Genomic DNA, 23,872 nt, shown 5'->3' on the forward strand with positions numbered 1-23,872 from the left:
TGGTGGTGATGTTGGATGCTGGTTGTTTGGGTGTTGACAGGTGTCTTTTATACAGGTAACGAGGTGAGGCAGGTGTATTTGATGTAGATAATTGGTTGGGATTGGGGCTGTGTCTTAAAGAAAGACTAACTGGCTTGTAGGAGCCAGAATACTCGCTGTTTGGTAGGGGGTCATATACTTGTTTTTCCTCATCAGATGGTTATCAATTTTTATAAATTCATATGATGTGATTTTCTGGAATTTTCTTTGGGATTCTGTCTTTCACTGTTAGAATGTACATATGATTAAAATTATAGATCGTTGCATTCTTTGTAAGTGGGCAAACCTGCAAAATCAGCAAGGGGTCAAATACTTATTTCCCCCACTGTAGTTGTCTTTGCATTATGTGCATGTTTGCTAAATGAAATATGGCTCGTCTGATTCCTCAGAAATAATTTTTTGATCTTTTGGGTTGTCTTTTAAGATGAACATGATGTGCAGATCAGAGGTAAAGTTATCATGCAGAAAAACAAACTATTGTGAGAAAGTTGTATAAACTGATGTTTAATGTAATGGTGCAGCCGTCTTGTCGAATTTTTGGCCGTTTAGCAACAATACTAAAATGTCACCATGGGATTTTGAATATTAGTGAGAGAAGCAAATTCAACATCTCATGGTGCACGTGCAGCTTGGATTGTCTTCAGAACCACATAAACAAGGCCAGACTAAATGCTTGTTGATATTTGAAGGCACCTTGAGTCTGCTGTTTGGTAATAAGCCTTTTTAACAGCAGGCATTTCGAGTTATAAGAGCAGGGAAGGCACAGGTGTTGCTAATACAATTGGCTCTTGGCTATTTAAGTGTCCCAGCAAGCCATGACAGCATGACAGTGAGCCAGCACACAATACCAGGACCCTGAAACTGAAGCAGCTAAATGGAAGTCAGCCATCATTAATTTTATTATTTACACCGGTGATTACAGTGACATGTGTCATCGGCGAACAAGGCCTGTATTTTTTGATTGTTACCATGCTAAAATTAGATGAATTCTTGACAAATGATCAACTATAGTGGCTTATCTGGCTGGCTGTGATACTACCTCATACGTGGCTTTTTAACAGTGCTGCTTTTGCTCGATATCCATTAGCTACATATTAGAATTTGCTTTCTGAAAGAGGTGTTGCTCAAAGCGGTTTACATTGAACAGTATGATAGAAGAAATTCTTCTTGTATTAGCTGCTTTTAACTTCAGTGATCCAGGGTTTTATCATCTGGATTGACAGTCAGTGTGGATTATGCTCAACTAAATGGTAAAAGCTAAGTTACTGGTTTACACTCGCGTGTCATGTGACCAGAGCGTAATTGCAGCCTTTATGATTAGAAAATCTTGTTTTATCATATCGCGATAATATCGCAAATGCAATTAATCGTTCAGCCCTACTTGTTACCCACAATTCTGTTCTGCAAATGAATGGCCGATATGTGAGTCATTGTGATCGCCAGAGAGGGACAACACTCATCAGTTGTGACGAGAGCTGCTCTTTGACGCTCACTTCCTTTTCAGAGTCCCTCCACTATCGGAGACGAGAGGCAGTACAATCCTTTCCTGCGCAGCCACTCTGCGGATCTTCATCTGGCCCTGGGCCTCCAGCAGTACCAGGACGAGGACTGGACTCAGTTCAGGGCTCGGGTGCTGGAGGAGCTGCGAAAACGCAAAGACCACTACAACAGGAGATAGAAGTGGGAACACTAAGTCCAGAAGTTGGCTGAACACCGACGAACAGAGGAGGGTGCTCACCTGAACTGGAAGTGGTACTAAAACAGCAAACTGCAGTTGTAAAGTAACGATGAGCGCAGCTCTGAGGTACTGTATTAAAGGCCACGGCTGTTCAAAGAAACCAGTTTTGTAAATTTAAAGGGGCATTAAATAATTTATGACTTTTATCAACATGTATCAGAACCACTAGTCACAACTTCATTACTGCATGATATTAATCACAAAGCCTCTGACCTCTTCATATACTGTATATTATGCAAAAAAAGTTTTGTTTATAAACAGAACAATGTGGTCTCTTTAACAGAGAGACATAAACTGTAAAATTAAACAAGTATTTTACAAGTAGGTGCAACCAGATTTCTGATTCTGGTGTGTGAAACACAGGTTGCTGACTAGTGTGCACACTACATGGGTTAATTTAGCATGTTAGGTACTGTGTTTTTTTATTGCACAACCTGGTTTATTTTTAAGGCAAGTGATAGGCTGCATTGTTTTGGAAGCCATGAAGGTCTTTGGTACGTTCGCTCTTATTTGGTATGCTGGTTTCACATTTACCGTGCTGCTGAAGAGTCATTTACCTCGCTGTGGAAGTTGAGATTTTTGGACTTGAGTATTTGATTGTGAAAGATAGATTTTGTTATTATTTTCAACTGTAATGGTACCATTCATTTACAAAATTACACACACACACTCTTTCTGTTGTTACTTTGTGTTAAAGTCAGCACAATGTATGGAAAAAATATTTTCACATAAATCTTTGTTTGCTGAATCCAACAGCCAATTCAGTTTTACCTTAAAAGATGCATGTGATTGTACAGTGCCCCCCCCCAGTTTTAGTGGTTACTCAACATGAACAGCAACGTATGTGAAAGACTGGACTAGTAGTAGTACTTTGTAACCTATGAAACGTGACTGAAATTCTGTTGAGGAGATTCTTTCCTATGGTAGCCTGTACAATTACCCATAACTGCCAACAGTTATAATGAAGATTATTAAACACACAGGGTGGGGTTGAACCAAGTAATATGTAGGCATACACTATGATTTGCAATCACTTTGACTTTAGTTTAAAATGTGTATTGTGAAAGATCTTTAATTTTCTTTCTATGTTTCTATTGTATGAGAATATAATGTGACGTTGACTGTGGCATCATAGTCTGCAAGGAATGTTTTTATAGCCAATTTAAAGCAAATTTGTACATATTTTTTTAATATATTGGAAGATTTGTTATACTGTGACAAGTCAATGGATGAACGTTATTCCAGTATAATAAAAACAGTCTTCTTCCCATGCACATTTGAATATGCTTTTCATAAAGGAAGCCTGAAATGGGCGAGAATGCAAACGAATGAACCTTTTAACCTTTAGAGGCGATACAGCTCTCTTCAGATTCCTCTGTTGCTCTTGCAGAAGGACTTAAACCAAAGCACCTTGTCCCCTGGTGCTTGTTGACTAAAATTTTATTCTGTTTGTTTGATGCTGTTTCGCATCATATTTGCATATGTTTGAGTTATGAATACCGCCACATGGGAGATTGTTTTACTGCAGGTTACGTTTTAATGAGGAACTATGAAAGCAAACTCCTTCATTAGAGCGGTGTACGTGTTATTTGTTGTCTTTATGAGTGTTCAAAACTGAGAGCAGAGTTATTTCTCCCCACTTCTGTAACTTCCCTCAACTCAAAAAAAGTGCAAAACCTACTTTGTGCACATGTAAAAGATACTCTATAAAAGAAAAGTGTTATTATGAACACCTGTGCTTTTCTTACCATAACATTTCAAAATGTCTGCTATGAAAAAAAAACTATTACAGATAAGTTTTTGTAAATAAAGCAACATAATAACCATGAATAATTATACAGGGATAGGACAAACATATGACTTGACAAGGTAACAAAATACTAAGTGCTCATTTTAAGTGATTTATTTCATTGTAGTCTTAAATTAAAAGAAAAACAAAAAACATGTGATATGTATTTGCTTTATATATTTGGATTTTATCACATATAATACACTTTCTGAGCATTTTCGTGTGAGACCACATTCAGTAGCTATTGCATGTATATTTTCACATCTGCATTTGTAGAATCCTCTGATCTGCCAAGTGCACAACAGAGTCACCACTGAAACTACGCACACTGTTGATGGGATGAGTAGATGGACTCCGCTCCGCGTTTTCACTCTGACTTCCGCAAACGTCACGTGTAAGGAAGTGGATGCGGAAATATTCGCCGAACAGCAGGTAGTTTTGAGCAGGACCCTGGCTGTCACAAATCACAGCTTGTCGGTCAAGATGTTGAAGGCTGTTATTTTAATTGGAGGCCCCCAGAAAGGTGAGAATAAATCTCTTTTCCCGTGTTCAGAGTCAGCTCTGCCTGGTTAAAGCGAAGCTGGGTGGCTAACGCTAACAAGCCCTGCGAGGCTGAGCTTGTTTATATCACTGACGTGGCAGAATGAGAGGGCGCCACACAAACAAAACAAAACAAAACAAAACAGGAACATTTAGGACTTCATAGCTCAATATTTTTAACACTGACTGCCAACATGTAAATAAGTGTAAATCAGTTCGGTAGATATTCAGCCCGTCATGTAACGTTAGTAAACAGATATTAACATAACTAAGTGGAGATTTCACAGGGATTATGTGCTGCCTTGTGTTTTAATTTGCTTCAATCCTATGTTGAAGTTATTTGTCTGTAAAGAAGGACATTTAAAATGCAGCCTTACTGAAAGAGGACAGGACATCACTTATAATATATTTAAATGTTCTGTTTCGATGCACACACTAGAAACGTGAGAAAACGTGTCCTGCAATGTAATCAGATTTGCATGTAATCCCCCATATTGCTTTGCAGGTACAAGGTTCAGGCCGCTCTCATTTGAAGTCCCCAAACCCTTGTTTCCAGTAGCTGGTGTGCCCATGCTGCAACATCACATTGAAGCATGTGCCAAGGTGAGTTACACTGCAGTGCTGGAGTCACTGAGCAGTGGATTATTAGCAAATGTAGTTGCGATTGTGGAAGCTAAAGTAGATTGTTTAAAGGTAACATCGTGAATATGTTATATATTCAAGTGGGCCTGGGCGAAATGGGCAAAAATGTTAAATCATTATTTCTTTCAAGTGTAAAAGCTGATTATTGCTTCTGAGTGAGTTGAAGAAACCAGATGGTTAATTGTGGTTTTAAACTATTCTTTATGGTCACATGACAGACACTTGCCAAACAGTTATAAATATAAGGTAGAACATTCAAAACAATTTTATCTCTTATAATCTTTTTTCAACAAATATGCATGAGTAAAATTAAGTAAGATCTTTTTCAGTCTGTTTTCCCTCAACAAAATTAACATCTTATAGAAAAATTAAGTGCTAATTTGTTCATGATTCAAATTAATTGAATCAAACGTTTATGGAACATTTGTAATATTTATCGAGGATAATTATATTGCTATAATTATTGTTATCATTTTATTGCCCAGCCCTATATTCAACTTACAGATTGTATCTAGTTAGTAAGAAGTTTTTTTGTGAACTTATGTTTTAAGTTTGGCCCCTTCATAGCATCACGTGAATCCTGAAGTTGAATCAGTCTGTATTAGCCTAACTGGGTGCTAAAATAGTAAAGAGCTTGTTCTCCCAGTTGCCCACCTGGTTGGTGGTAGGTGGCTTGTGATTCAGAGAATAGCTTTTAATGAAATCAATCCCATAATGAACATCTTTTGTCTTTCAAGGTACCAAATATGAAGGAGATTTTGCTCATCGGCTTTTATCAACCAAATGAAGAACTGACCAGATTCCTGTTTAATGCACAGCAGGAGTTCAAAATTTCCATCAGGTAAACAACAGAGCTCAAAAACAGGTAAAACAACAGAGCTCCTAGGTACCTTACTAAACAAGTGCAGACATATCTATTACTTGCATATTGAACTGTATATATGTTATATGTACTGTTGAGGTATCACATTTCGTAAAAACATTTTTTACAGTACAAGGCCTTCTTTCTTCTCTTAATTACACATCATTGTGTAAAGAATAGAACCCAGTTAAATATTCTCAGATGCTCTGAACTGTGATTTATTGTTTTTTGTTGAATGCGTTATTAACAGAAATACTAATATATTGCTTCTCTCAAGTTAGTGTTTTCTGTACAAGTGGCAGTACTTTTCCTGTTGTGGTGTACTACCACTGCTGAATCACTGCATTGTTCTTCCTGGCTCTGCGCCGCAGGTACTTGCAGGAGTATGCAGCCCTGGGCACTGGAGGGGGCATCTATCACTTTAGAGATCAGATTGTCTCTGGCAGTCCAGAGGCTTTTTTTGTTCTGAATGCTGACGTCTGCTCAGCTTTTCCTCTCGGAGAGATGCTCAACTTCCAGAAGGAACATGGAGAACCAAACAGCTTTGTTATCCTTGGGACAACGGTGAGATTTCATTAGTGACAGTAGAACTTAGTCAAAGTAAAACTACAAAAAGCTTTTCTTTCGATATCTAGCGTGTTTAATTTTTGCTTCTGCCATTTTTCTCTTATCAGTCAAACAGAAAGCAATCCATGAATTATGGCTGTATTGTTGAAAATGAGGAAACAAACGAGGTATTAAACCTTCCTACCATATTTCCCTAAATAGTCAATCATTACTATTTCATCTTGAAATCAAAGCTACTTGTCTTTTTTTTAAATATTTTTATTCAGGTCTTGCATTATGTGGAAAAGCCGAGCACATTTGTGAGCGACATCATAAACTGCGGTATATACCTCTTTAACCCAGACATCTTCCAACATATCGGCGCCGTCTTTCAGAAGAATCAGCAGGACATGTTGTTGTGAGTTGAAGCTCCCGGTGAGGGATCTCTGTGTGGGAATGCATGTGAATACCATTTATTCCATTTCTTTTCATTTGTCTTTTTTCCTTCCATTCTCTTCCCTTCCATGATTTCTGTTTCCGCACACAATCATCAGATATCCATATGATGGGTAAGTTGGTACATTTAGGCTGCACGTGCAGTAATAGGGTACTTAGTGTATGGTTTGAGCTGTAGATAGATAACTCATAATAAGGCTGAATGACATAGGGGGCTTTGTGAATGTTGCCTGTGCCCTCATTCGGTTAGCTTTTTATTTACATTTACTGTTGATTTTTATTTGTTTATCTTTTTGCAATTTTTGTCCTTCAAACAGGCACTAATGGGGAACTCCAAACTCTTTGCTTGTCAGAGATTAAAGGAATAGTTTTACATTTAAGGAAATATGCCTTTTCACAGGTTAAGTGTGTAAGTTGTAGTGGCATCTAGTGGTGAGGGTTGCGAGTTGCAAACATTGGCATAGTCACCACTCACCTCTATTTTCAAGTGCGTAGGAGAAGCCAACATGCTCTGTCGTCTCTTGTGCTAAACAACATTTGTTGATCTTCCATTTGTCCAAATTTGACTTCTCTTCTTACTTCTAATAAACCTTCTATTCCTACTACTTCTTCTCCTTCATCTTTATACATATTCAACGTAGTTACAAAACTTGCATACAAACATAGTCATGTATTTTATATTGCATTTCTGTCAGTAGATCCTCCTAAATGGTACACACTGGACCTTTAATGTCAGAGTGTTAGATGGAACGACTGATGCCACACTCATCCGTTTGGTATAATAGCCAGCAGGCAGTTAGCTTAGCTTAGCACAAACACTGGAAACAGGGGGAAATGGCTAGCCTTCATCTGTCCAGAAGTAACAAAATCCATCTACCAGGACCTCAATAGGTTTCTAATTAACCAAACAATTCATTATTTTACATATGGGACTATTTCTTGGATGTCTGGCAACTGCTCAAATCCAAGAAACATCCAGCACTAACCTGTTCTCAGTTGTCACACACTTAGGTTTCTGTACACATTAAACAAATGAGGTATAAGATATTAATTTGAGGTGCTGCTTGGCAGGTTGTGTTACCTTTGAGCAGAGACGGGCTAGCTGTTCCCCCTGTTTCCAGTCTTTGTACTATGTTAAGCCTCCTGGCAGCTGGCTTTAGCTTCATATTTAAAGGACAAATGTGAGAGACGTATCAATCTTCTCATCCAACTCTCTGCTAGAAAGCAAATTTCCCAAAATGTTGAACTTTCCAGCATTCTCTTGAGATATCCATATCCGGGGGTTAAAAAAAGATCTCTGATGTTAAGTTTACTCTCTGTCCAGAAAAATGGATCCTATTGTAGCTTGCTCTCCCGAGTGTCAAACACTGCATCCTGCATTTTGCAATGCTCTTTTCATCTTCTTAAGGGCAAGCAGAACTTAACTGGCCTCCTCATGTCTTTTTATATTCACTTTTATGTTGTCCCTGTTGGTTGTTTAGGTTAGCTAGCAAGAACTAATTGGATAGCTTGCAGTTGGTGAAACTTTATGTTACATCGTATGAATTCTTGCTCTATTTGTTAGTTGCTATACTCTCAGCTTCGCTTTTCTTGGAAGTTAGAAAAAGCTTCCTGTCTGATCACAGCCTAAATGTGCATGTGGGCAGACTGCACCCTGGTCACTCACAGAAGCCATAATAACACATGGGATCAAGTTATGGATTTGTCTCTATTTTTTGTTTTCACTTTTAGTGTTCTCAAATGTTCACTGTGGTATAAAATCTGGCACCCCGGGAGTCACATGAAATATATTACCAAAGGTCAAACCACACTATGCATATACCTGCTAACATCATTAGCACATAAATCAAGCTGGGCACTGAATCAGCAAAATTTGTTGAGCACATCAGAGATACTTGATAGCAACGAGAAGGGTTATATTGCAAAGTCTCTCGGGGAACAGTTTCCCTCTAACCACATCCCCTCCTTTTTGGTAAAACTTCGATTATGGGTGCAGTCCTTTTAAAATATTAATTTCATCAATATTTAGCACTCTGTTTCATCTTGGGGCTCTCACAATACACTACTGCCAGAGACCCTGATTAATATGGAACATGTAGACTCTTCTACTTAAGTTTTTTTGATCACTACTAGGTAATCAGCTTTGGTTTCTACCCGGCACTGACACCATCAAAGTTAGTATCAGTGATGATGCTCTCATTTTATTCTAGGGGTGAGACTGTAGGGCAATAAATTCATGTTTTTCATTGGCTTTAATAAATACTTTGGAGGTAATGGTGCCACTGGGTGGATTTTGCGCATAACTGGATATTTTAGAAATATCAAAGACTATTTACGTACAAGCAGGGTAAAGAGACAGCAATGGGAACTCCTCCTCACTTCCTAACGTCTTGTCTTCTTTACTGGCACAGTTTCTAGTGCAAGATAATGATAGTACAACATGTTCTGTACTTTTAAATTACTTATTAGTAAAAAGTTAAAGTTGATCACAAAAGACTTTAAAATGAGTATGCTTGGGCTAGCCTGCAACACAAGCCTCCGGATCCTGTCAGAATGCATTGCTATAGAGAGTGAACCCTAAATAAATTTTCAGTTTATAGTATGTTTTTCTGTTTAAATCCCAACTTTGACGTGATTTCATTCTAACTTTGTGCACAAGATTGTATTTTAAAGAAATGAGACCCCTGGCCCTGGTTTGTAACTTGATGCCATAAACTGATCATTTGTCTCTTGCAGAGAGGAGCCGACCAACGGCTGGCACCGCGCAGAGGCCATCAGGCTGGAGCAAGACATTTTCACTGCCCTGGCAGGACAGGGCAAACTCTACGTATATAAAACCCTCCGCTTCTGGAGCCAGATTAAATCCGCAGGGTGAGTGCATATGTCATAAATGCTGTCACATCCAAAAGGACATAAATTTGTCTTTGAGACAAGGCTGTAGCCAGTAAAAATGTTGGAGGAGAAAAGAAACATTGGACTGTCATAGATACAGACTTCCAACCTAGCTTAAATAGTATTGTGCTTTGAACACCAAAACAGTGTGATGTTGATATCATTGATATTGGTGTCATCAGAAATGACCTTTGTAATCTTTTCCCAGGTCTGCTATTTATGCCAGTCGGTTGTACCTCAACCAGTATCACACAACTCATCCTGAAAGACTGGCTTCAAATAAGGAGGGAGGGCCCAAAATAAGTGGTAAGATTCATTAATCTTTTGTAGCTTTGTTCATTCCTTATATTGTAGACACATTTATTCATACTTCCTCTCATTTCCCTAGGTAATGTCTATATCCATCCTACAGCCAATATTGACCCCACTGCTATGGTAAGTATTATTGTTATGCACTTAACACCGTAAGTGTATACAAGTGCACATGTGCCATTAACAGAATGCGCTGTTGTGAAAAATATACAGCTGTTATTGGGGGGGGGGGAGCCAAATACAGGTGTATCTAACTTTTCTTTTTCCAATCTCAACCAAGTTGGGTCCCAATGTTTCGATTGGCACTGGTGTGACTATTGGTGCTGGGGTCAGAGTTCGAGAATCCATCATCCTCCATGGTGCAACTCTACAGGTGAGCCCCTATGTTTCCATGCCATTTTTGACTGACTGCCACAGAAATAGGTGAACTAACTCTTAGATTTAAGGCTTTTGTTAAATCTGAGAAGCCGTTACCAAAAAGCTATTAACTTTACTGACAGTATAACCATCAAGTCTGGAATGAAGCTAGAACTCGGACTGAGGGAGTTGAAGGCAAATTTATCTGCCCATTTAACTGCAGGTGACATCTTAACATTTCATTAGGCATTATCCACATTTCAACTGTCTAGCATTTCAAATTCTCCTGAAGTTATCTTTAAGCTCTTCTGTCACACCAGAAATGTTGTTGCCTTTGCCTTTCACAAAGATGTCATTTTTAACAATTTGGAGGGTGCCATAATTGAATCCCATGTCTCCAGTGATGACTGCTTTCCTCCAAAATGAATTTAGACTGCGGGTGACTTATTGGCTTTCATTGCATATTGCCTGCAAGGAAAATTTGTTAGGTGAGCTATACTTCAAAATAAACACTGCCTGATTTTTAAAGTACTCTGATTTGACCATGCTCACTGAGTTTTTTTTGAATGCAGGAAAAATATTTAATATAGCCTATGTGGATACCTTAAACCCCGTACAATTACAGTATCTGCTGATGAATGCATGAATATTTAAAAACTTTTAACTTAAGAGGTTTTCTTTCATGTTGTTATTCCTGTAGGATCACTGCTGTGTTTTGAACAGCATTGTGGGATGGGACAGCACCATTGGCAAGTGGGCAAGAGTAGAAGGGACCCCGAGTGACCCAAACCCCAATGATCCCTACGCAAAGATTGACAGCGAGACCCTGTTCAGAGATGGAAAACTCACGCCCTCAATTACTATTCTCGGTAAGCATGCTCTGACTGTAATTGAAACTTTCATTCCTCTGATTATTTTTGAATATTCTTTATGTGCAGCCTTACTGAATTATTCATCTATCCTCTCTATCTGAAGCACTGAGTGCTCATTGTTTTGAAGTGTTTACGCAGCACATCCCAGATATCACCTGTCAAAACAATACATCTGATACTAGAGGATCATTGTTATTTGATTTTCTATGACATTCAGTGATGTTTTTCTTTGCCTGTTCAGCTGTGGTGGAAATTGATGTTTAGGCTTTACGTTAGCTACATTTAGTTTTTTGTTTGTTTGTTTTTAAAACAAACCAGAAAAGTAAAATACATCACATCTGATATGTCAGGAATACGAGTTACAACTGAAATTTAATGTCTTACGTTCTCTGTACTGTACTACACTGCACAGACTAAATGCAGCCTTGCTTTTTCTTCTCAGGTTGTAACGTGAACATCCCCTCCGAGGTGATTATACTCAACTCGATTGTCCTCCCACACAAAGACCTCAACCGCAGCTTCAAGAACCAAATTATTCTCTAGTTAATCTTCCTCACGCTTCTGTGCACTTACTGTCACCGGTGAGGGATGCAGCTGGACACATGCCGGCACTGCCTCTGAGTGTCAAAAATGAAGATATGGGACATTCATTAAATAGTTTTTAAAAGATTTAGAAGATAGATTTTATATATTTGTCCTCTAGCCTTTATGCATCATTTGGTGTCAGCAGCATTAGAGAGAGTCTAATCACGCATGTTGATTCACCTTGAAAAGTGCTGTCATGCCGAAGGTTTATATTTGTTTTTTATTAACTTTACTGAACTGTAAAATTAGTGCAGACACCAGTATAATATATTTGGTTGGATATAATATAATGTTTAAAAAAAAAAAAAAAAAAAGGTTTATAGACGACCACGCTCTGTTTGTCAAGGTCAACCTTGACAAACTTGAGACTTGTTACTTCAGTGTGAGAAGAAGAATTATTAGAAAATAAAAATCACTGGCTACTGTGGTTAATTTCTAGAGCTGATTACTTGTGTGTAGCCCTGATTAAAACTTTTTAGCATACTCATTGTTGATCTCAGAAATTGACTACAACCATAATAAATCAGCGTGCTTGAGATTTACATCGCAATCAGATAATGTTGCCTTTTAAAATGTGAACTTAGCAGGGGGCCTTGAGATTCTGCCATATAAGCAGCAACAGTAGATACTTAAATTAGGCATTTGCAATCACTGGAGGAACTGTTCCAACTTATGGATACAGCACATTAACATTTACGTATTAAGCCCTCAAGCATTTGTGATCACTTGAGCACTTTTGTTCTAATTATTGCAAAGAAAATGTCTATTAAAGAAAGGTGTAAATTGTGAGACTGGAACTGCAGCATAATATGTTTTAAACAAGTCTCTTCACAAAGTACCCTCCAATGAAAGGGGGGAGGGGGGAGGGGGGCAAGTGAATGCACATTTTCATCCATGGTAAGTTCATTTCAGATTTCATATGTAGACGCTTGTGCTTTTTGCTTGTTGTTGATTGAGGTGCCTTACTGCTCCAAAACCTCATGCCAGTCTAGGGCCCCCTCATTACAGTGTTTTTATCCTCTTTGTGGGATGTTCATCAGTTGCACTACAACCTTCATGCTCCGCACATGAAATGTGATCCTTAAAATCATTAGATCAAACAGGCTTCGTGCTCCCGTTATAGTGAAACTTAACATTTTTTATGCAGAGAACAGTAGGGCTTATAGACCACTTGCTGACATGTCGATATCTTGTTTTTCTTCTGCCTCTCAGTGGGAAGCGTAGTCCGTGCATGGGTCTGAGCAGGTTAGCGGAGGAAGCACAGGAAATAGGATTGGAATGTTAAAATAAGAAAATATCTAGGGCAGAGTGGCAAAAAAAAAAATAAACATCAGAAGGGGAAAGGACAGCAAAGGTGACATGTGACAAAAGCTAGATTCAAATCCCTCCCATCCAGTCTTCATGAAAGGCAATTTAGCTTTAGGTGAGCCAGAAGACATGTCAGCTGTCAGAAAGTCTGTGTACTCAACTTTTTCAGTCAACTTCAAAAGCAGAGGTTTTAGCTTCCCTGCTCCTTCAGTTTTCGTGATGGCTTTTCTTTTCTTTGTGTTTTTTGGGAAGGTTGTTTTCATCAATGTCTTAATTGTAGGTTGCCTGTATGTTACATTCGTTGTTATCACCTGACAACATTTACAGGTCCACTGATACCATTATTAATTGATATTATAATGTGAAAATAGTACATATGAAAAACATTTTTTTACAGGAATGGAAATGTCACACTTACTGTACACTGTGTCTCTTAAATAAACTTGTATGTGATGTCAGGTGGAAAACGAGTCTAGGATGTCAAAGCATTGTCTGAATCCAGAGTGGACCACATAGGAGTTCAAACCCCCCATTTGTGCTGTTTTTCTTGACATTGTTGTTTCTTCTTTTAGTGTGTGGTTTTTGTATGTGTGTGTACTGTGTTTGAAGATGGTTGCTAAGCATCTGCACAAAAAACACTGCCAGTTCTTTTCAGGCAAGGACAACACAATCAACTCTATAAAACGCTTTGGGGACGTTGGAGCAAAATTCAAATAAAAAACAAAATGCAGATTGTAGGGCCCCCTGTGATACCTGCACAACAGAACATACTCAGACATCTCTTGCCTCTGATTTGCAGACTGGTTATTTGCACTCTACTCTGAGGGGTAAAATTGGACAGAACTAGTCAGTTTCACTGATGCTGAAAATGACATGTTGGATTAAATATCTTCTCTCACTAGATGAATTATATGTCTAACAAGGAAAATCACAGAGAACCAAGCCATCCTACAGGCAACTAAAGCAGGCAAATGTGATGAGTCTGTGTGACAATGTGGATTCTTTGTGACCACAAAATTGTACACACATACACGTGAAAAGCGTGTATGTGGTAAGGGGCAGCTGGATTATATTGTAGGAGCTGTATTCCCAAGATCTATTAGCTACTCATAGCTTTTACACACAGACAAGTCATTGTTGTGCCAGGGGATGTGTTTAACACAGGGCAGTCAGTGCAGTACAACAGGTATTCTGAAATTGAAGCGTGAGGAAAGTCAAAGTGTCTCTCTTAGCCTTTGGAAAGCCTCCAGGGGCAGGGTGCATTGTGTTTTTAACAGGAATCTCTGTCGAGGACACATGTTAGAGCTTTGAGTTGACCAAAGGGCAATAGGATGTGACAGTACAGACATTGTGTAACTAGAAGGGATTATGAGGGCACAAAGGTGCTTGTAAATTTTCACATTAGTGCCAGTTTAGTAAACTAGAGCTGCTGGCGGTGTCAGGTTGAAGTCCCACAGTGATGGAGAAACACACATCTGCATGGGAAAGTCAAAGCAAGCACACACATATCAGGTGAAACACTTCCATTTGGAGGTCACTACACTTTCATGCTGAATTTCCTAACTGTCATTTGGGCAAAATTATCTTTCCCAAATGTATGCTTTATACTGTAGAGAGTAGTATGTTGTAGCATATGTACGATCTTTAGATATTATCTTAATACACGGGTCTCTCATGCTTCGGCCTTCAGCTCTTCTAGTCTACATCACTTTGCCCCACTTTAGCTCTATCCCTCTTCTATTTGGCATTTTTCTAAAATGGCTCCAACCTCTGAAAAGATTGTGTCACTGTCACTGGGTGTGATTCTTCATGTGATGCAATAATAACTAATAGGGAATAACGTGTTTGTTTGTTTTTTCAACATCTGTATTCTTTTTGCTTCTGCGTCTTAAGACGTGCAAATCATTTCCAAGATAACCCTAAATACCTGAGGCTTCCATTAAGTGGCTGTGGAGTTAGACTGTGATGAGAGCCTCCTTTAGTTCCTCTAAAGCAGGGGTTTTCAAAGTCTGAGAATGTGGGCCTCTCCTCAGACAAAGCTTAGAAAAAGGTGTCCCCTCACCCCCGCTTAGTTTACTTGCTTAGTTTTGCTCAGTTCCTGAATGCCTATAGGATCATGTTTGTTATTTGATCCCATAGAGACACCAAGATAGCCTAAGGCATGTATTAGATTCTGACAGATCCCTGATAAAGTGGGGGAAAAACAGTAAAATTCCCCAAAACAACTACCAAATCACACACATTTGGGCTATTCTATGTGATCTCCTCTTGATAAATAATCTAATATTTTTTCAGTTCCATTCACTGAAACTGTCTAAGCTCCCAAGAGGAAGCCTGTCCACTTCGAAAACGTCTGCTCTAAAGCAAGGCCACAGAAAACGGAAGTCCACTTTGCTTAGCATATACAATACAAGTCTCCTTCCCTTTGAGGTTCTTTTTGAAGTCTTTCCTCAAATATGAAGGAAAGGAGGCAAGGGACAAGAAGGAGAAGAGAAGGAGATCAAAGACTGTAATATTTCTCATACAAGGTAGGTATTCACACTCCCACTCTTCTGGACAGTATCTTTAAATATAACCGCTTCAGGATTCACACATTAGTTGGTTTAACATGTACAATTATAGGGGAACCACCAATTCTACACATTAAAGTCTGTTTTCAAGTCTTGTGGGCTACCTGCTGTACATTTGAAGAAGTTGTATAAAGCCTTTTGTGGCTCCAGAGGGAGCTGCGTGAATTCTGTCTGGGGCTGAAGACTATAAGTTTGAAAGTTTAAATTATCTGTGGGTGTGGAGTTATATAAAGAAGTGAGTTTGCAAGACTCCTGTAGCCAGCTCCTCATCTCTGCTTGAGGCTAATGGCTCAGGGCAACATTAACTACTACTTGCATAACACACCCCAATGTCCGGCCAAGTTGCATAATGAGTAATGTAGCCACCAGGTTTTGACAAGGAAGAAGGATGCACGTAATAAAAAATAAAAAAACAGTCCGTTGTGAGTCAGACAGCGTTATAGGAACGCAATGCAAAAACAGCCAGACAAACAGATGTCAGGGGTCCACATTTTTTCTACCTTGGAAGTTTAAATGCAGAGACGTTGATAATGAAGCATTTCCAGCTTTGCACAACCAACTGAAAGGTTAAAAACTCCAGTGGACAAACCAACGTCTGCTCATATTAAAGAAATAAAATAAAAACAGCTTCAGTGGTCATTGTTTCCTCCCAGCAAGTGTGTGTGTGTGTGTGTGTGTGTGTGTTATATGCAGGCCAGACTGACTATGGGCGAAAGTCCAGGGATGTTTCCGCCTGAGAGGACAGGTGGAGGGTTTGCGTGTCTGCACACTGAAAGGATGTTGCCTACCAGAAGTCTAAAGGACTGACAAATGAGCTGTCAAATACAAACTGACAACTCACACTGTTCAAATTCATACGGTAAAGAAAAATAGCATTTGGCTGTCATGCATCACCAGTGAATACTAATGTTTTGCTAAACCATGCTCTGAAACATCAAAGAGCGCCAGTTCCCAGGAGATGTAAAACACTGGCGTTTTTGTTCCTCACTCAGCAGATGTGCTGTGTTCCAGAAATATTAAGTCAGACTATTTTGACTTTTGACTTTGATAAATGTGGTGTAATGCCTCTTAAAACAGAAACGCCAACCAGAAGACAAACTTGTCTCAGCCCTTGTGGTTTCAAGTTGCATTTGCACATTCTGTCCCGATATGTACATGTGTACATATGTATGTATGTGTAATCCTTAAAATACAAGATGACTTTCGCTATTGAACGGCATGACAAAAACCAAGTGTCAGTTACTGTATATGGTCTGTCTGCAAGTGTCTGGGGTTGGAAGGGCATTATTTTAGAGTGAGAACTTGCCATGGTCTTTCAATACAGTAAAACAAAGAAAGCAAAGTAATTCTCATATTTTTTATTTACTAGATGATGTATCTTTAAGTGTCTGATGTAAAACTGTCCTTGAACATGTCTGCATCAACAACTTAACACCCATCTGCTCATTTCAGCCACTGCAGGGCACACTGAGTCAAGGTTTGGCAAGATAAATACAGCACTGACACTTTTTTTTCTCAAATGTTGCCTTATATTGCAGTGATTCATACCTTCATAGCACTAAATACCAGCTTTAAAAAAAAGGAACCTATGACTATTTTCATCTGACTCTGAATGTAGCATTAGTTAAAGCTCTTGAAACATAAAGTCATGAAGTTGCCATGCCGTATGATTAAAACCCACATTTTCCCATTTTGTACCTCGATTTGGGGTTTTGTGCCTTTCACTGTATGCTTTGGCAAGTTTAATGCTCAGGGGCTAAGCCAAATCAGAATCCCCACATTGAAAACAGTCTTAGTTCCACTTCTCAGCAGACTAAACTTTCATAAACTCAGCTGCTCTCTCTCTGGTCAAATAGCTCTTAGCACAGGATTTAACACAAACAATGTCTGAGAAACTAAGAGAATCATTAAATATGGAGCAGCACAACTGCAAGAACATGAAATTGTGTAAACCTTTTTTTTTACCGCAATGCAAAATACTGTGACAAACTTGTATTGTAAGGCACAATGCACTGCAGTTTGTCACCTCTGCTCATTTGGAAACTTCATCCAGGGATTCATAAAAGAACAAACTAATCTAAGGTTCGATACTCCCTTCTACGAAAGGCCTGTACAGTAAATCAGAAAATCTAATAATGTAAATCAAATATTGGGTCATTCATCAGGGATCAAGACATTTTTACACACACACACACATCTTAACGTGTCGGATTATACTAATTTCTTACAGTTACTACTGACATTGTTGTGTTATAAATGTCTGACTATGAAGGGCTTTGTAAGATGATGGTAATTTGTGCAAAATGGATAACCTTTGGTGAGATGTTTTATTTTCAACAATGCAATGGTGGTGTTTTAGGTTCTACCCAATCAGGGGCTGTAATTGCTGTGATTACATTATACTTATTAGGATTACGATCCCCTACATTGCTCATTTGTTACCGGATTACATAATCCAGAGTGATTTAGGGTCCATATTCTGGCAAATTCCAAGTCTTCATCTACTATGTCAATAGTAGTTTAATAATTTAAAACTCAATCACTAAAATTCAATCAGATGTGTTTCTGAAAATCCACACATCAGTCTGCAGTGGATTTCAGACACTTTTATGGGGTGGTCTGGCACAGTAGATAAGACATGTGCCTTTTGTGTGAAAGACCTGGGTTCAATTCCCACTGTGACATCACTAATGTGTCCCTGAGTGAGACACTTAATCCCTAGTTGCTCCAGAGTCCGACCTCTGACATATATAGCATATTGTAAGTCACTTAGGATAAAAAGCGACAGCTAAATGAGTAAATATTTCATTGTTGCCGTTTAATACCCATGTAGTTGAGTCCCACCCTCCCCTGATGTAAAACATTCCTAGCTGCTGAAACACGTTCGTGCAAGCAGTGTGTATGCCTGTCTAATTTCAAACAGTGGAGAATAAGACTAAACCAGTGGCTGATGAAGAGAGTCCAACATTTAGGAGCCCATGAAGCAGACTTTCCTGAGGAGGTGGTGGATAAAAGAGCCAAAATAGCAGTTATACCAGGACAAATTTTTCACAGAGATACCACTTAAATGCAGTGCTGGAAGACACATTGTACTCAAGTACTCACTGTTACACAGTACCAGGACTTCAACATTTTACTCTTTGGCGTACCATGACTTTTTCTTGCGCACCGGCAATTCTCTGCCGGTATTCTTTTCTGCCCTCTCTATATCAGGTTCCCTGAATGATTCATAATGATCTGAAATAAACTGCATTACCCAGGGGGGCAATACATTACACTTACCTGTTCCTGTTCTCGCCTGCCTGTTTTTCTCTCTAGGCAGCGTTACATAAACCTTAGAAAGCCTGGATCTAAACGGGTGCAAAGAGTACACGAACACAGTAGTGTTGTAGTACTCGAGACTGGTCTTGGTCTTAAGACCACTTTTTGATGGTCTTGGTCTCGTCTCGGACTTGACCGCATTTGTACTCAGTCTTGTCTCGGTCTCGGACATTGAGTACTCCGGATTTTATTTCAAGACCAGTCAAGACCATAACTTTGGGAATATCAATAAATTTCTTTTACATTGTCTGATTTATTTGTTAACATCCTAACTTTTATTGGATGTAAAATGTACTGCCTCAACTACAACCAATAACCCTAATTAAAATGTGTTGTTACCGTTAATGACTGTCACCCCTCCTTGCGATGCTTATGTTGATTTCAGCTCTTAGTGTTTGTATGTGGGTGTTTTAATGGGAATGTGGATCTTTCAGATCAATTTGAGAAGTACCTGTGATCTCGTTCCACATTTTATTGTGTGTCATGTAATGTGGGGTACTGGTCTTGGACTTGGTCTTGACTCGGTCTCGCCCTCCCTCGGTCTTGGCCTCGACTTGGTCTCACCCCCTAAAAGTCTTGGTCTCGATAAACTTAGGTCTTGGTCTTGACTTGGTCTCGGTTCGGGCGGTCTTGACTACAAGACTAGAACAGAGTCACATAATGATACAACAGAGCTTCAATCCCACCCTACCAGGTGCTGATCGATTGTGTGACATACTAAAAGTACAGAGAAGAGAAGGTATCTAGGGAATTGCTAGAAATACAAGGAACTAAGGGCAACCTTATTGTGTGCCTTTTGTTGTTATGTTTTGTTTCTTTTTGCTGTACATGTAACATGTTGTCTCATTCTGGACTCTACTTAAATATGGCATTATTGCACACCTATTAACTTTATCTACAATGTGTGTGGCATAATCCTGCTTATTCTCTCTTCCCTGGGCTCAGATGTGGGAGATTTCATCACAGATGTGTCTAGGTCCAATTTAAGTATTAGGTAGAAGTGAAACCTTCCTTGCGTAGTTTCATCTAGTTGATGCCCCATGTCATCTTGCTGTCTTTACAGTATCAATGTCTATGCTACAATTTAAACAGATTTCTTTAATCAAGCTATGTCTTCATCTGTTCTAGAGTGTAAAAATAACTATTAAATGACTGACAACCTGTTGAAAAATAAACATTTCAGTAATTAATCACAAAGGACATTTCATATTAGGGTTTTTTTTTGCAAGAGGGCAATGTATCTATTACAGTTTACTGCTTTTGTGCAGAGCTCCCCTGTGGTCCAAATTAGTCATTGGAGACTTCCCATCATGCAGACATGCAGGGCAGGCTATTTGCTGTCATGGACCAGAAACCACACGGCTGCATTTAGAGCTGGAAAACCAACAGGGTTCCAAAGTCTGCGCCTGCAATCAGGTTAAAAATACTCAAGTTGCCCACTTGAACTTGAATGATGTGAGCGTTCAACTATAGAGTAGCACACATCAAGCAGCAATGCAGTAAAAAAATAAGATAAAATGACACAACACACCAGAAGATGACAGCTTAATAAGTGGCTTACCCTAGAGACAAAAAGTCAATTTTTACATATCTAAGCTTTTCACTTCTTATCATTCTCTTCTTTTAATAAATAATTGTAAATCCAATGTTGTAGCCCTGCAGAAATGTAATTTAAGGGCATAGAGTATGGGTGGAAACCACTGATATGCAGCTTTGCTATCTCACAGCCTCACCATAATAGGCTGGCTGCCTCAGTTTTGAAGTACGTCTTTAATATCCACATCCACCTGGTTGTGGGCACGTTTCAGTTTCAGATCTACAACGGCTTTGGCCATGACTGATTTCATCAGCAGCTCTTTGAATTGCTCGAGCTCCAGCTCAGCATGAAGCTTTTGCGTTGCCTCAAAGTCTTAAACCACTTCAGCTGACTCGGAGATGGGCTGAAGGAAAAAGTCACAGTGAACAGCCATCTCCTATTCTTTCTATCTCTAGTATAGGGAATGAGATTATAGTTAAATGTGTGTCTTCTCTTTTTATTAGCGTTGTCATCTGTTATTTCAGCATCTATCTGGCTTGACCCTAGAGAGATGACTTCTGGAAGAAAAAAAACTAAAAGTTCAGTTCAACAGTGTTTTCCGAAGTTTAAGAATACATATGGTCAGGAACAAAACAACTTAATAAGAAGGAAGCACATGGAAACAAAGAAGTAGTCCTAAGATGTCAAGGTTGACTACAAAACAGAACAGCTTTTGGAGACATGAGTCAAGGTCAGATAAAAAGGTTCAGGGTGTGATGAGAATGGTATGTAACAGAGAGGAATATTTCACTTAACGACCTCTTTCTAATAAAAAAAGAAGTCACAAACATTAGGCAGTTAATTAAAGTGATCTAAAGCTGAGAATATACTGTGTAGCCTATGTATCTTACAATTGATGCATTCCTAAGTAACTTAGCAGTGAAAGACAAAGACAATGCTGCCTTACAAGCAAACTGACAATAAGTTCTCATCTCATTTGGTTATGTGTGTTACAAACAAACTACTAGGGATTTGTATATTTTTTTTACAAATTAAAAGAACTAAAATTTCTTTTAGTTTTGATAAAGTTTGGTTAAATAGTATGTTTTTTTTTTTAAATCCAAAGCCTCATATAGCATTCATCCATGTGGAAACAATCCAAAGATTATAAGGCACGTACATCAACTTCATCAAATATGCTCAACTACTTCAAGTGCCAGCTACATCCAGGCAAATAAATAAATAAATAACCTAACACAGCAGACAGAGCACAGTCAAGCAGAGAACGGCTTATTTAAATAAGTAAATGTACTCCTAGGCTAATTCTAGCAGTCTTTGAAGAAGGTTGCCCCCAGAAGTCAGAATAACACACTGCACACACTGAATTTCAAACATACTTCACCTGAGTGAAAGGTGAAGTTTGTGATTTTTATTTTTAATATATATATATATATATTTTTTTTTTAAACACACACACACACGTTTACTGTTTTGTTTATTTATTTTATTTTTAATATATTTTTTAAACACACACACACGCTTACTGTTTTGTTTATTTGTTTTATTTTTAATATATTTTTATTTTTTTAACACACACATGCTTACTGTTTTATTTATTTATTTTAATTTAATTTTTAATATTTCAAAAAAAATCTTTTAACACAAACACACATACACTTTCATTACTTTACGCTTTAATTACTTGTTTAATGAAATGTGTGGTGTGGATTGTTCTTATGTAGTATGTATGATGCTTTGGCAATATTGTTGTTACACATTCATGCCAATAAATCTAATTTGAATTGAATTGAATTGATTTTTCACTTGTCACATTAGCCTAGCAATAGCCTACCCCTAATGTTTTTAGTTACACCTGTGCTTTTCCTGCCCTGACAAGTCAAATATTACTAAGGCCTATGACACACAGGTAAATAGTTTTAATATATTTTATACAGTAACACACCTGTATGTGTGTCCTGCAAAAATAATTAAGCTTTTAACCAATTCATTATGGTTTAAGTAAGAAATAGCATTAGGCAGAAAAAGGGTAATACATAATAAGTTACTATTATAGAGAACATACTTGCATGCCAACATCTGGAGCTAATTGGCTAGCTTACTTATGTAGCCTACTTTGCATGCCTACATTTAATAAATGATTTGCTATATGTATTGACATTCCAGCAGAAGTGTCTTATTCGCTGCTGTTCATTTTTGTCTGGCATGGCACGGTTTGTCTGGGACATCTGCAGTTTAAGGATTTGTTGCTCATTTAGTCATTAAGGTGAAAATCCATACTGCATTCATGGAAAAGTTGATAAGGTAGTGGGGTCTTCTTCTGAAAATAATTTTTTTAATTCTCAGGAAGTGATGTCCAGACCATATATACATAGCTATTCTGCTCAGTCATTAACTTACTCCTATGTTCTTGATTTAAGTAAATGCAAACACAAACAGACTACACACTGAACATTATGTAGTGTGGCGTAGACCCCAATCCATAGAAAGAGTAGACTATCATGGAGGTACAGTCACACAGATGGTTATGAGTAACCACTGACAGTTGCTGGAGAGCAGAAGGGCCAAGCAGCCAAGCAGCCAAGTGAAGCCTTGATAATGTGGGGCTGGAAAGCTTCTTGATTTATGCAGTGGTGTCGATGGTCCAAATGTATCCTCCTGCAATATTTATTAGACATGCACAGCATCACTCTGAATTCTGAATGCAATTGTGGTGGGTGGACAGAACACTATGCATTGCATTGCATAATGCAGGGCTGTCATATACAAATAATGGAGGATGGCGGTGTGATTATTTGCATAATTTCCATAAGGTCATAATTTTGCACATTCTGTACATTTAAGATTAAAGCGTCTGATGAACACCCTGTCCTGGGGTGGGAATGGGTGGGGGGCTTTGCTTCTGCTGTGCTGGCAGCACCGTCAGACAGCTCCTGCATTAAAATAGACTTATGTATATTGATGTCTTGTCAAAGTATAGTTATGTTCACTAACACATCAGCTTCCCTTCCTCTGAGTGAGCTGGTTTCTCAACTAGAACGGACCGCACATCGTTCAGTCAGAATAACATGTCCTGTGCCATTGCCTACCTACTATGTGTTACTACATATTTTGTTGGCTATACCATTATGTTAAAGTTTACAGCAAAAGATCTAAATACCAGTGTTTTCAACTACTTGCCATAGTTATTAAAATAGAAACTAAATCTCAACTAAACTATACGGTGACTCTAAAACTGTTTCACCAGTCAGACTGACTTTTTGCAATAGATGAGGGTTGGTTTGCTACAGATTAGAGCAGGCAAATGTTACCACACTGTAACTTCCCAATAATTAGCTCAGGCTGAAGTTAATTTCCCAACATTGTCTCCTGTAAGCGACTCACGCAAATAGACACTCACTAGTTAGTAATGGGGCTTGTTTGTTAGCCATGTGTATCCAACTGTATATTTTCCATGACTCCACATACTGTTACAACATTTCCTACTTTCTGAAGGTAAACTCAATTGA

General features: G+C 38.5%; 2 protein-coding genes across 6 annotated transcripts in view; both read left to right on the top strand.

Moving 5' to 3' along the window:
• The window catches only part of pnkd (PNKD metallo-beta-lactamase domain containing), a 7,264-nt gene extending 4,213 nt beyond the window's left edge, over positions 1-3,051 (top strand). For all 4 annotated transcript variants that reach the window (XM_046055074.1, XM_046055075.1, XM_046055076.1 and 1 more), the window contains exon 9: positions 1,544-3,051. In XM_046055074.1, the coding sequence (XP_045911030.1) occupies positions 1,544-1,717 (174 nt within the window). In that variant the 3' untranslated portion in view covers positions 1,718-3,051. The remainder of the gene's footprint in view (positions 1-1,543) is intronic.
• Positions 3,052-3,896: 845 nt separating this feature from the next.
• Positions 3,897-13,409, top strand: gmppaa (GDP-mannose pyrophosphorylase Aa). Of its 2 annotated transcripts, none has more exons than XM_046055073.1 (12): positions 3,897-3,998; positions 4,612-4,709; positions 5,486-5,589; positions 5,982-6,174; positions 6,285-6,344; positions 6,444-6,574; positions 9,349-9,483; positions 9,713-9,810; positions 9,893-9,939; positions 10,097-10,189; positions 10,874-11,042; positions 11,488-13,409. In XM_046055073.1, the coding sequence occupies exons 2-12, from the start codon at positions 4,677-4,679 to the stop codon at positions 11,586-11,588; spliced, it is 1,164 nt and encodes a 387-aa protein (XP_045911029.1). In that variant the 5' UTR covers positions 3,897-3,998; positions 4,612-4,676; the 3' UTR covers positions 11,589-13,409. The 2 variants fall into 2 exon arrangements, with proteins under 2 accessions (XP_045911029.1, XP_045911028.1); XM_046055072.1 differs by having other exon boundaries at positions 3,915-4,089.
• Positions 13,410-23,872: the final 10,463 nt, after the last annotated feature.

The sequence above is a fragment of the Micropterus dolomieu genome, linkage group LG07 (assembly GCF_021292245.1).
Source record: "Micropterus dolomieu isolate WLL.071019.BEF.003 ecotype Adirondacks linkage group LG07, ASM2129224v1, whole genome shotgun sequence".
Taxonomy (NCBI): domain Eukaryota; kingdom Metazoa; phylum Chordata; class Actinopteri; order Centrarchiformes; family Centrarchidae; genus Micropterus; species Micropterus dolomieu.

Excerpts from the sequence above, each read along its gene's own strand:
- gmppaa (XM_046055072.1), top strand. The coding sequence starts at position 4,050 with ATGTTGAAGGCTGTTATTTTAATTGGAGGCCCCCAGAAAG. Across the intron at positions 6,575-9,348 it reads AATCAGCAGGACATGTTGTT|AGAGGAGCCGACCAACGGCT; the intron begins GTGAGTTGAAGC and ends TGTCTCTTGCAG. Across the intron at positions 10,190-10,873 it reads TCCATGGTGCAACTCTACAG|GATCACTGCTGTGTTTTGAA; the intron begins GTGAGCCCCTAT and ends TTATTCCTGTAG.